Raw genomic sequence first — 13,762 nt, forward strand, 5'->3', positions numbered from 1 at the left:
TTGAATAAAATAGCACAAACTGAGAGGTCAAAGGAAACATGGGAAGGCACAAAGTGGTTGGATCCCCAGTGCAATCTGTCTTCAACCGATACACAAGTGAGCCAAACCCCATTTTGAATCAAGCCTTAAGCACTCTTTTTTAAGCTTAAAATCAAATTTAAATATGCTCTTCCGAGATACTACTGATTCTGATTGCCTGCTCTTCCAAGCAAAGCCATCTCTAATTCCATACGCCTCTCACTCTTCTTACGCTTCGGTTTCTGAGTCACTGCTCTGTTATAGTAATATATAATATTAATTACTACCTCCGATCCTAATTACAAGAGTCAGTTGACTAATTTGAGGAGATTAAGAAAGTAAGTTGAGTTAGTTATTTGTCCTAAATAAGTATTGTCTTTCCTAAAATATATCACCTCCGGTCCTAATTATAAGACCCAGTTGACTAATTTGAGGAGATTAAGAAAAGAAGTTAAGTTAATTATTTGTAATAAATAGATATTGTCTTTCTTAAAATATCCTTACTAATCAACTATCTTGGCTAAGACTACAATTATAAGAAGGACTATCTTGGAAAAAAATAGATAAATATGATAGATAAAGTGGATTGGGGTCTTATATTTAGGATCAAAATAAAAGTCAAACAGGGTCTTATATTAAGGACCGAAGGTAGTACTTATTAATCAAGTGTATTAACTATAACTATAATTATTAGAAAGATTATCTTGGAAAAAATTGAATAAATATGAGAGACAAAGTGGATTGGGGTTTTATATTTAGGACCAAAATAAAAGTCAAATAGAGTCTTATATTAAGGATCGGAGGTAGTAATTAGTAATTAACCTTGCTTTTCCTTAGTTATCCTGTCTTCATCGTTTATCTAAGTAATGTTAAGCTGTTAATTGCAGCACGGTTGGCAGTAATTTAATTAAAAAGCAGGAGAAACAAACAAGTGAAGCAGTGAGTTACTAAAACTCGAGAGGAATGAATAAATAAATAAAGTGAAAAAGAAAAGGGCATGCTTGGACTCGGCTGCGGTCACATGCTTTTGACCTGGCTTCCCATAATACGTGCCGTTAAGGATCGGGACTCTGATTATCATATCATATCATTGGTCATTCATTCACCACAGTCCCCAACAACATCTCACCCCTTTCCCTCCTCTGCTTTCATTTACCCCTCGGTGCTTGTTGTTTATTATTTGCTGAAGTTTCTCACATTTCAAAAAAATTACTGAATAGATAAAATCTTATCCTTTTATTTTTATTAAAAAATATTAAATATTAATATATTTTTTTTTCACTCATTCTTTCTCTTTTCACATTTACTATAATTAATAGAAGTATAATTGAAAACGAAACATTAAAAAAATTTAAGTAACAAGTTAAAAAGACCAAATTTTTTTCTACGTATGATAAATAATAAAAACCAGAGTGATATATCTTACTTTAAATGTGTTTCACACTTTCACTAGGAGAAAAAAAAACTTTAAATTTCATTGAAATTATGAACTATACCATGTTCTTTTATTCATTTTTATAAAAAACATTTACAAGTTGTCTCAAATTATGTTTGTTGATTTTGTATCTTACCTTTTTTTTACTTATTAATCGTATCATTGCATTTAATTTTCACACATTATCTCTCTTCTACATAAATAAGAGTATTTTTACAAAAATATCATATTTTTCATATATTTATTGTCTTCAACTAATTTCACACAATATTTTGAACAACGTAATTTGATTAACTATTTCTTATAAAAAAGAACCAGTATATCCTCAAAGTACAAGATTTTCACAATAATAAATAGAAATAAAATCATACGTGAGAATAAACATTAAAAACATAGATTATAAAAGGGATCACACACCGGCATCTTATAAACAGAAAGCTAACACGCCCCTAGACTATAAGTATGTTAAAGCTATTATTATTATTATTATTATTATTATTATTATGTTGTTTTTTTCCTTCATCTTCTATCACAACCATTAAACAATGACGTATTACTGCCACATTTATGCAGCAAAATTAAAGCTTCCCTTCCTGGCCATACAAATGCATGGAATTTTTTTGGCCCACCAAATCAAACCGTTGAGCAAGTTGAGATAAATGAACTTAGTTGATGACCAGTTCCACCACCCCTTTGAATCAGACAACAATCCGGGATATTTTGAGTGAGTTGAATTTAAAATTTGAATGCGTTCGTCATGACTCAGCGAAACGAAGATATTATCGATGCAAAGTTCTGAAAGTAGAAAAACAGTGTGCAAAAGAAGAAGGTCAAAGCTGGGGAAACCCCAAAAAAAAAAAAAAAGGCAAAGCAGTCATTTTCAAATTACCCAGAATCCAGGTCTCCCTACTGAAATAAAAGGGAACTGCGTCTTAGCCTCGGCCTAAAAGTGAACTATCAAACGCATAAAGAAGGCAACACAGATAAAGTATTTTGGCTCAAAGAAAACAAAAATTTGATTTTTCTAGTGTAGCTGTAGCTGGAAGGAATAAAGTCATTGACTGAACCAAAGAGGTTCAAAATGAAGGCAAAGTCATTAAATAAGTGTCAAGGGAGACATGTGTTGAATGATGGATAAGGAACAATGAAAGGACTTAAAAACATAAAAGGGGCAAACACCCACACATATATTAACCAAATGATTCATCCACTTTGTTCTTTTTTCCTTCAACTTTATTCAAATTCAAAAGGATATTATCGGCACAAGTCAAGTCCCTTTATTCTCATAGCTTGCACGTTGGTTCGGTGACACTAACACTAGGGTCTCCGAATAGCTTCATTGGAATCACTTCCTCGAACTCGTCACGTACGAGGCGAGGCCTTTCCACCGACATAAATTTACAGAGTCCTGCATCACAGGCAAATTAAAGTACAAACATAGGAGTTTGAAGCCATTCTTCTTTTTTCCCCCCTCTTTTTAGGCACAAGCATTTCCCTACAGAGAAAATCTTATTGAAGGCACCGTACTTAATGTTGACGTTTCTCTCATGTTGTGGGATTTAAATTTACCCAGAAACCTTAAGGGAAGCATCGAGCTATAAAATTCGCCTTCCTCGCCGTTCAATTCCAATTGAAAAGCCAGCCCAAGCATGAGGGCTATACGGGTATTTGCCACAGATAATGGGCCTTTCCTTTCGTTCCAGGACGCGTATTGTTGTCCATAAACAGAACTACAAGCCACGTGCTTAGGCCTAAAAACTGACTATGCTACCAAAGAGCCCAAGTCACCAAGTTACTTGGCCCAACAAATCCAGATTCTTCTCCTTCTCCTTCTTCTTCCTTTTTGGTTTTACCCACATCCCCATCCCTTCCCCGGAGGAAGCACTTTCACACACACACACGCTACGCTCTTGCTGCTGCTTTTTTCTAGGCGTGAGTATCCACAAGCAAACTTATTTAAGACATTGTAGAGCACTTAATAAGAGTACTTCTTCCAGTATAAAAGTGAAAATATTCTGACCCGTGATCTTTCATTTGCATTGGTCAAGGTAGGTCCAGAAATTAAGAGAAGTCAATGTTTTATTCATGACTTGTTACAAAAGTATAATTATTTGACTCTTAGCTAAGCAATTTGGAGATTTGCCGTTAACTTACACGGAAAAAAGAAACTGATTTGAGTACCAAAATAGAATACTAGTCTCTGTAGACCTGAACAAATTAAGAACAAGAACGAATCATGTGGCAGCATTATGAACAAGAGACTGTGGGTTCTTCCCCCATCAACATAGTATTAAATTCTCAACTCAGATGGAGTATTTAAGAGGGCAAATAGGCCATAGATGCCAGGTGTATGCTCCTGTTCATATCAGCTCGTGTTTCTCGCTCCAGCTCAGCAGCTTCGTTAATTGTTGGTTCCGCAGATTTGATTTCATTTTTTTAAAAGAAACTTGATTTAGAGAGACAAAAATTTGAAACTGGACCCTTTCAATAGCTACTATAAAACTCATCAGCCGCAATTAAAAAACACCAAAGACAGCGGTAAAGCCGTCCATAAGGCACTAAAACAAAAACCTAATATTTAAATATTAAGAAGTAAAACAATTTTGGCGGAAACAAATTTTTTTATTATTTTTTATATTTTAAGCAACAGGTAATCCTCATTTTCAGATGCAGATTTCAACCAACACTATAGCTATTCAACTTTTACAATTCGGGCAAGACAGTTGTCTGAAGGTCTGGGTATTGGCAAGTAGACCAGAGGACATTCTTCATTAATTCTCTCCAACCTGCACCATAATCATAATTTCAACCAAAAAAACAAAAAGTTATTAATAAGAAAATTAAAATTTTCCCCTTTAATTTCCTTGGCAATTCGTCTTGCTGCAAAAGTTAAGTAGTAGCAGTAATTGTAAGAAGGAGTACTAGTTTGGTAGGGAACCTGTAATTGAGAAGAAAATGGTGAACGAAAATGGCGATCTCAAGCTTGGCCAGGTCACTTCCAGGACAGTGCCTGCTTCCTAATCCAAAGGGAATGAAAGACCCTGCTTTGCCTTTGAAATTCTGCACATATATTTTGTATTTTTTCTCGTTTATCAGTAAATTTACCACTAAATGATAGTATCCCAAAATACCACAATTAATTAACACAAATGGTTCACGTACATCCCATCTGGAAGGATCGAATTCCTCTGGGTTGACGTAATTCTCCGGATCCATGTGAATACCTCTATACCAAACCAGAACTTTCCATCCTTTGGGTATGGTGTAACCTACATTTTTTAAGGCAAAAAAAGATCGTAATATGGATAAATTAATTAGTAAGCCGGGGAACATCATGTAGAAGTTCGAAAGCATCCAGTTTAGGATATATAGAATTAACCAACCGTTGATATTGACATCGATTTTTGCCTGTCTGAAGTTTGCGAATGAGATAGTCGTTCTGCGCAGCATCTCGTCAATAACCTAAACAAATAAAAAAGGAGGAGGAGGAGGTTAAGATTCTTCGTGCAACTCGTTGTTGTTGGATTTCTCTGTTTTTTCAATGGATGACGCAGATTATGATTCACAGGCATGGATTCTCGCACAACTCACACTACACAGCTCAAGCAGGGAAATCCTTAAAATACATTCCAATGGGACATAAAATAATAACACTAACACTGAACATCTAAATATATAAATCTAAATCTACGTACTTAATTATACCTTTGAAAGATATTCCATCTGCTTGAGTTCCTTAAGACTCAGCCCCTTCTGCGAGGAAGGTCTTTGCCCCGTGATCTCTTCTTGCTCTCTCTACATGCACATGTGTGTGTATATATATTATGAATAAATTAAGAAAGACAACGAATTAAGTGAATATTCTGATAATGGACAGGAGATAATTCACATGAGGACGATGATGAAATAGTAGTCAAACCTTGGCCTTTTCGAAGGAGTCAGGGTGTTGAGTGAGGTAGATGAGGGTCCACATTATGGCGTGAGCCGAACTTTCGTGACCAGCCAACAAGAATACGAGAAGTAGGTCTGTTATGTCTTCGTCTTCCAGTTGCCATCCATCTTCGTCCTTCGCCTCCATCAACATATCCATCATGTCTTTCTTCGTCCTTCCCTTTATGCTCTTTCTCTTCCGCTCCAGCAAACTTTGCAGCACCTTCGTCAACTTCTCTCTTGCCTGACATTTTCGTTTTAGTACAAAACATGTTTCTTTAATGTTGGGTTTAATCTGTATCAATTGAGCTTGTGACGCAATTGAGTCTAGCTACGAGAGACTAATTAAGATAGCGACTCATCCCATAATAATGACTCGCTATCTGTTTTCCCTAGCTAGGTGACATGCTTGTCAACGAAACGACGTAAGCTGATAAAACATTGTATGATTTATAAGCGCGGCGGTCTGGGGAGACGGCGGGTGGCAATGACGCCCCTCTGTCATCTCCGGCTGTGCAGGCCCCGCCGTTGGCAGTGGATTATAAGATTTCAATTAAAAACAAGAAACTTAAAGAAGACAGTAGCGATATGTAGGGCCATTAACCTTGAGGGCCTTATGGAAAGCAAAGCCGGGAAGATTGATGGCGAGGGACTTCATTCCGCGATTGAGGTCAGCGTACAAGTTTTCGAACAGGCCAAGGTCGATGTAGTCAACGTCGGAGCCGACGAAGATTTTAGTGATGACAGCAAAAGCAAACTTCCTCAATTCGGACAACAACTCGATCGGCGCATTGACGCTGCTCCATTCATCCAGCAACCGAACCGCAATATGGTCGATGAGGGCAACATAAGAAGACAAGGCCTCGTGGCCGGTAATGGGAGAGGTGGTGAGGCGGCGGATGCGCTTGTGTTCGGCGTTGGAAATGCCGTGCAGAGATCTCTTTCCGGCGAGGGTGATGGTTGAGGTCGGATATCCCAGTTTGAAATGTTGTTCATCAGTGAGGACTTTGCGGCAAGTGTCCGGACTGCAGACAATGATGCTGGGGCTTCCGAAGAGGTAAGTCCTGTACATGCCAGTCCTGCCGTGCCTGAAACGGAAACGAAACCGTAGACCAAATGAAATGATGGAATCAGAAAGAAGAGAGAAGGAAGGAAGGAAAGAAGAAGAAAGGGACCTGGAAATGAGTTGAGACAGGAAGGAATCAGGATGAGATTTGAAGGAGGAGAGGAAGGCAGGCATGGCTCCGAGGAAAGGCCAACCCATATCACCAGGTGGAAGATGAAGGCCATGTCTTCCGGCATAGTACCAATCGTTGAGTCTTCTCAGAAACCCAAACACAAATGCATATCCGCCCAGTATGAGAGCCGCTCCTACGATCACCGCATCAAATATCTCCATTGATAATCTCAGCTCTCTCCCCCCCCCCCCTGACGAGTTTGTTTCTTCGTCTCTCTCGTCCTTTTATATACTTCAACACTTGAACTCTCTCGCAGCTGCATGTCGTCGCATTAATGTACTCACCCCACACGAGTCGGCGCCATCTTGTTTCCTTCTCATGCATCTGGGAGAGCCGTGGACATGGGATGGATCCTGGCCGTTTATCTCATCCACGGACTCTATGCTTCCACGTGGTTTTTCACGGCAGCCGTCCGTTCTCGATTTGGACACGTTCTTCTCCATCGCCGACGTGTTCAACTTCAATGCTGGGATTTATGTGTTTTTTTTCAATGGGTTTGGTTTTTGCAGTGCAGAATTTCGGATTGTTTCTGCTTAATTATTGCTTTTCACGGATGCGGATTTGGTATTCTAGTTTGCTTGTGAGGGCGTCCATACATGACTCGTTAGAATCCCTTCACATTTGGATTGCGTGCTTTAAATTTCATTTAATTTAAATGATTATTTTAAGATGACGACTTATTAAAAAAAAGTACTCTTATTTTGTTAAAATGATCAGTAAAAAGAAATTTGATTAAATTAATTACATAATTGAACCTGTTACCCGTTAGTAGACAGTAGTCTAGTTAACGGCGCATATAAAAAAAAAAGGTTAATGTATTCTAATTTAGTGATTTACGACACGACTTTTGGTGCGGCTTATTCAATTAATGATAATGAAAGAAACAATATTGAAGTGTGTTTTCTTGTAAGGTATAATATACGTAACCTAATTTGACTTGGAATGGGAGGTCAAAGGGCGTGCCAAATCTCACATCCCCCCTAAAAAGTAAAAAAAGATGGCCTCCAACCCCAGCAGTGGATTCTTCCTTGGCCACTTTTTTACTTTGATTCGTTCGAAACTAAAGGCTATGAAGAGAAGAACGAGTCAAGCTAGCATTGGCTACCCAGCAAATCAAATCAAACTTGCCAATGTGAAATTAGAAAAACAAGGATTATATATTAATATTACATATATTTGAATAACTATATAACTCTCCCTCAAGTCATAATATAACACGCATGCATGTATTATCTATACTCACCAACCTAAGTGTGGCCGAAGAATTAATTAACATAATATAGTATTCCCTGTTTCTTTTCATGAAGAATAATGAATCTTATTATCTACGAATACAATTGAAACAATGAGCTTTTTGTTTTTGATGCACTTAGGAGAGAGAATCAAGTTATACTTTCTTGGGCATGAAGTGAACGGCTCTTTATACATACCAGAGTCTTGAATTGAGTGAGTGCGAAATAACTAGTTAACTCTACCCACTAATTAATATTCTAACTAGTATTAGAAGAGAGACATTTCTGTTAAGGGTACTGTCATATTTAAGGTTTCTAACTAAATTACCTTCTTTTGCTTATTATTGAGAAAATAGATATTTACTCGGGGAAGGAGTAATATTGGCATTGACTTATTTTTCATAACAGATGGTGCTTATATAACTTGTCACCGCCCCCAAGAAGTTTCTCATGTTTTGTTTCCCGCCCGACTCAAGTTGCTTCGAACAAGGAATCGACTTATTATGATAGTATATGCCACCTAACAACAATCAAATTAAATGGTGAGATTATTAAAACTTGGCAAATATAGTTAACTTTGAACGCAATTGAATTTGATTGCATATCCCTCGCCATAAGTTTGTTTGCTTTTCAATCGGCAGGCTAATTACGTTTTGCCAATTAAACAGCCAGCTGTCAAATTAAACGCGTACAAAATACCAGTAAAGAATATATGGAATTAGGTATTCCATGTTATGTCAAATTAAACACGTATGCAATCTAAGCTTCAAGCATGTTTGGTAGAAAGGGAAAGAAATAGAGAGAACGGTAGATTCCACAGAAAGATGATCTCTGAGCTTAAAAATATGTTTGGTATGTAAAAAGAATTATGATTCTTTTAACTGAAAGTTTAATATGAAATAATAAGAAAAGAAGAGAAAGAGATAAGTGTAAAATAACATGGATACCGCCTCATTGAGACACCCAAACAGTGAATTTTCAAAATAATGGACACTAATTTAAATTCGCTGAAACTAAATTGTGTACATGTGAATGATTTTTTAGTTACATATTTCCCAGTTGAGTTTGGTGTAATGTGCTTCATGACAAAATCAAATTTGTCGTAACCATGCGACTATTTTTTGTTCCCAGTTGAGTTTGGTGTAAGACTTGCAGGATGGAAAAGAAACTGCCTAAACATGGCAGGTAGAGCTATCTTGATTAAAGCTGTCCTGGCAGCTATACCTTCCTACTATATATAGACGATGCTTCTCCCTAAGTGGATTCTGAGTCAGTTGGAACAAAAAAATAGAAGCTTTCTCTCAGGGGAAAATGAGGGAGAGAAAAAATTACATCTCTTAGCTTCGGAGCAAATCATAAAAGAGAAGAAAGAGGGTGGCCTTGGCTCAAGGGACTTGAGGAAACAGAATAAAGCATTTATAATGAAACTTTGTTGGCATCTCTCTAGCAACCAAGAGGTATTATGGGTAAAAGTACTCAAGGCTAAATATAAATGTGGGAGGCAGGGTATGCCCTAAGTGTAGAAACCATGCAATTCATCCCTCATCTGGAGGAGCATATGTGAGGTTTGGTCAAATTTCAAGAAAGGTTTAGGTAAAAAAATTGGCAATGGATTCTTGACTTCCTTTTGGTGCGAGAACTAGTCTAATTTAAATATACCTTTAATTGATCTTGTGCCTGGTTAGGAAGGACTAGTTGACAAAGATGAGTGTGTGGCAGACTATGTAGTAGACAACGGTTATTGTTGATCGGATTATTTGTGCACATCCACCTCATCAGGAGAGAGGAGAGGACAAATTTTATTGGAAGCCATCCACTGATGGCTATTTTTCTATAAAATCTGCATACAATTTTCTTTCTGCAGGTACAACCTAGTACATGGACAACATATGGAAACTTATATGAAGATGATCAGTAGCAAAGAAGATTAAATCTTTCACAGGGCTCTTTACTCATGACAAAGCCCATATCGCTCAACTTAGGAGGAATAAAGGTCTTGCAGATGAAGCAACTTGCCCGTTTAGATGTAGTTAGGAAGAAAACTCAATGCATTTACTACGAGATTGTCAAGATGCTAGGAAGAGATGGCAGTTGGTGGTCAAGCCTTCTATGTGGAACACTTTTTTCTTTCTTCAAGGAGCAGACTGGATAAGATGGAACCTCACTTATGAAGTAGGCCTAAATCATACCAAAAAGATCCCTTGGCTAACGCTTTTTGGGTATATTTGTTGGGATATTTGGGTGGACAAATGTAATAGACTGTTTAGCACCTTAGGTAGAGAAGCTTATCAAAATGCAAATGCAAGCTTTTTCAGAGCTTGTTTGGATTAGGATTTAAAACAAAATCACCCCTTCTACCAATGCACACCTTTGCATAGGTCATGGGGAAGCAATTTAGAAGAAGGAATGGTCAAGCTTGAAGTCGATCGATTAGTTCTTGAAGATGGAAGAAGTAGATATGGAGGAGTGATTAGAGACTGTAAAAACTAGTCGATATGTGGCTTTAGCTGCAAATTGATAAATGTGCCCTCTACCATAGTTGAAGTGATTGGAATTTTTTATAGTCTCAATCTTTGTTGGGAAAAGGGTTATAAGAAAATAACTTTATACTTTGATTGTTTAGAAGCTATTAACCTAATAACTCGAGGATATAATGAGCTCCACCCTTTCAAGGACATCATTGTGGACACTAGGTTTCATTTGCATGGGGATTGGCAAATAGTTTTTCAACATGTTTATAGAGAGGATAATTCTTATGCTGATTATTTAACAAAATTTGCTCATAATAGTGACAACATATTTTGTGTCCTTGACTTATTTAACCTTTAGGTAGAAGTTGATGAGGGGTGTTAGTTATGTTTTTCTTTTTAGTTTCTTTTCCTTTATAGCCTGGGCCTTTTTTAAGGTTCTTAGTATCCAGTCTGTATTAAAAGAAAAAAAACCACTCAACTATTGTCACATTCCTTGGCGATTAACATTTATTGTTTTAATCTATTCATTCGAATGCTCTTGAGATTTTTTTAAATTTTTTCATTTATAAGATAAATACACCATTATAATTTAATCGACATTAAAGGAATATTAACATAATGTGCTCCAACTTAACACCACAGCAACAAACATTGACAACCAGCAACTAAACGCACGAGGGTCAAGAAGACATAAAAATCCATTGGCCGCCAGGGGAAAAAACAAGAACAAATATAAGAGGACGATGGCATTAATACAAGAATAAATTTAGAACGCATTTTAAATTTGTATTTGCCCCAGGCCTCCTTCTGATTGTGGCGTAAACCAGGATCATGAGAGCGAGAGGAGTCAATTATTAAACTCATTATATCATACATGAACCAAAGCATGGCTTGGGCAAAGTATTTACAACGAGATTAACGATAGCTAGTACAACAGAACCAACATACCCCATAAAATAAACACGCTGAAAATGCAATCATACACCAAACGTAGAGTTACACATTAAACGTAAACGAGCACATTTGGGACTCAGGCTCCCATAGGAATTGATCAGGTTTTGATATCAGGAGAATCTGCGTACGAGATTGAAATCAGTTCAGATCGAAACTTGTCGTCCCCATCACCGTTTGCCACTGCAACCCCATCGGCTTTCTTAACTTCAGACCCACAATTTGACTCCACAATCTTATCAGGTAAAGAGTTTGAGATGGCAATGAGCAACTCACGTGCAATCTCCTTAGTGGCCTTCTTGCTCGGTGACTTGTTATCCATATAACTTCTCTCTTCTTCCTAAAATTCAAATCTCAAAATTTCAGATTCAACGTGTGCCTCACTTCCCCCCTTCAAATTAATGCTATCATATTCGTATTCGTGTTCGTATCAGTATTAATATCAATTTCAAGTCTGCTCTTGGCTTCTGCAGAAACCCAGTTTACGGAATTTGTCCACTGTGCATAACAATCACTCATACACCAATTAGATGAAAACACGACTCCTAATGCGTCGTTCAAAAAGTCATCTTAGTCGACATGAGGATGAGCAGTGCCGAAGAATAATAAATCATGAATATTTGAATACGTCTGAAACCAAGCCAAAATGTGACTTTTTAGAAGTACCAGCTGCAGGATTACTATTTACTCAATCGGTGAAAGAGAACCCAACAAGAATTCGCACTGGTAATCAAATTAATCATTGCGAAGGAGATCCCAAATCTTATATGCAAATATATATATATATATATCTTTTTAATCTATCTTTCCAACGTAACAGTGATTCATGATTTATCATGCTTGAAACCCGTCATAAACCCATCCCACTTTCCCCCTTGCTTCACACTCCGCCGGGGTCAGAAAGAGGGGTGCAAAATCCTTTTGGGAGGCCTACGCCCCATAGAAACTGTCTACTTGAGACTGTCCCTTGACCCGTAGGTCCTGGCACAAGGTTAGAATTCTACCTCTTCCAGAGTGGTATCTCACTGATGGCTCGGGCCTCCCGGAAGGAGGCCTTCTTCGCCCTCCACCTAAGCTGCGCAGGAAAGGCCCAAAGCCAATCCCAGGCTGCTCTACCAGCCCAGAGTCCAGGTTAATGTGAGAAACAAGCTGGCTTTTAGTTAGTTAACAAACAACAAATAGAATGAGAAGGATGGGAAGCAATGAGGAGGATTAAGAGAGACACCATTGAAGACTATAATTTCTCATCATGCACTTGAAAATCGATATATAAATATTTAACCAAAAAAATCCCAAATAAAACCAACCCAAAGATTGAAAGCACATCTATGAACAGTTCAATTTGTTTCGCTAGTTTCTTCTTCTTTTTTCCCTAACCTTCTTCCTTGATGTTATATATTTCTATCGGCCCAGGTCGTATGATCAGGTTGATTGAATTCTGCGAACCCAATCCTTCAAGCCAAAATCCATTCAAGCGCAACAAAATCCAACCAAGCGGGATGGTTTGGTTTGATTTGACGGGTTCGCAACAGCTTACGTAGCTATCGGAAACACGGTATTTCAATTGATTTTGCACTTCCCCGACCAGGAATCAAATAAACCCTATGTTTCGATTTGTTTGAAACAGACTCCATCCGAAATAATCACCGGAGAAAGGTTAAACATTTTAATTTGACATTAAATCAAAGACCAAACAGGGATCTCGTTCCTCTAATGCTCGTAATATCGTTCCCAGATGCAAAGCAAGCAGAAAGCGAACAGACAGAGAGTCAGATGCATAAACCCGCAAAGAGAGAAATTAATTTCTCTGGAGGAAAAATCAGGGAAAACTAGAGATCGTACCTTTAGGATCTTGCCTTCGAAATTTAGGAATGCGTCTAACTTCCTCTCCCTGGCCCTCTGCTCAAGTGACCTAATTGTTCGAGCTTTTCAAGAAAACTACGGTCTTGCCACGACAATTTGGGAAAAGTTGGCAACTTGCTCACGCCTCCAGAATTTTCTGAAAATAACGGCCTCCACTTTGGGCTTTTGTCGGCCCCCGCCTTTTTTAAAAAATAATAATTAAAATTATTTAGTATATCTAAATTTTAATATTTTTTTAATATTTAAATCATGTTAACATATATTAAAAATAATAAAAAATTATATTGAAAAAATGAGTGAAAGAATTAAAAACTTACAAAGATTTTAAGAATATTTCATATTAATTTATATTCATAATTTATAATTTATGGCGATGTCCGGGGAGTTGGTAATTTTGGGTCTTTCTTAGGTATGTTTTGGACCCTAGCAGATCACATGGAGTTGCTTTTAAAATTGACGTGGTCTCGTTATTTGATTGTATCGACAAGTCAACATATCAATATACAAACTATTAAATGCATATAATAAAATTATAAGAAAGGAATAGTAAATTTTAAGCCTAAAGGCTGAATTTTACTCGTGATTTTATCTCGGAAATCCCTGGCTTTTTAGTGATATAATTTT

General features: G+C 37.3%; 1 protein-coding gene across 1 annotated transcript; it reads right to left on the bottom strand.

Annotated features, from left to right (window-relative positions):
• Positions 1–3,888: 3,888 nt before the first annotated feature.
• On the bottom strand, positions 3,889–6,806 carry LOC114720927 (beta-amyrin 11-oxidase-like). The gene is made up of 8 exons (XM_028906672.1): positions 6,559–6,806; positions 5,988–6,471; positions 5,373–5,627; positions 5,159–5,248; positions 4,837–4,915; positions 4,616–4,722; positions 4,392–4,513; positions 3,889–4,239 (listed from the first exon to the last, which is right to left on the bottom strand). The coding sequence occupies exons 1-8, from the start codon at positions 6,780–6,782 to the stop codon at positions 4,146–4,148; spliced, it is 1,455 nt and encodes a 484-aa protein (XP_028762505.1). The 5' UTR covers positions 6,783–6,806; the 3' UTR covers positions 3,889–4,145.
• Positions 6,807–13,762: the final 6,956 nt, after the last annotated feature.

Source organism: Neltuma alba, unplaced genomic scaffold, assembly GCF_004799145.2.
Source record: "Neltuma alba isolate B1F8T4 unplaced genomic scaffold, ASM479914v2 tig00012007_pilon, whole genome shotgun sequence".
NCBI classification, from domain to species: domain Eukaryota; kingdom Viridiplantae; phylum Streptophyta; class Magnoliopsida; order Fabales; family Fabaceae; genus Neltuma; species Neltuma alba.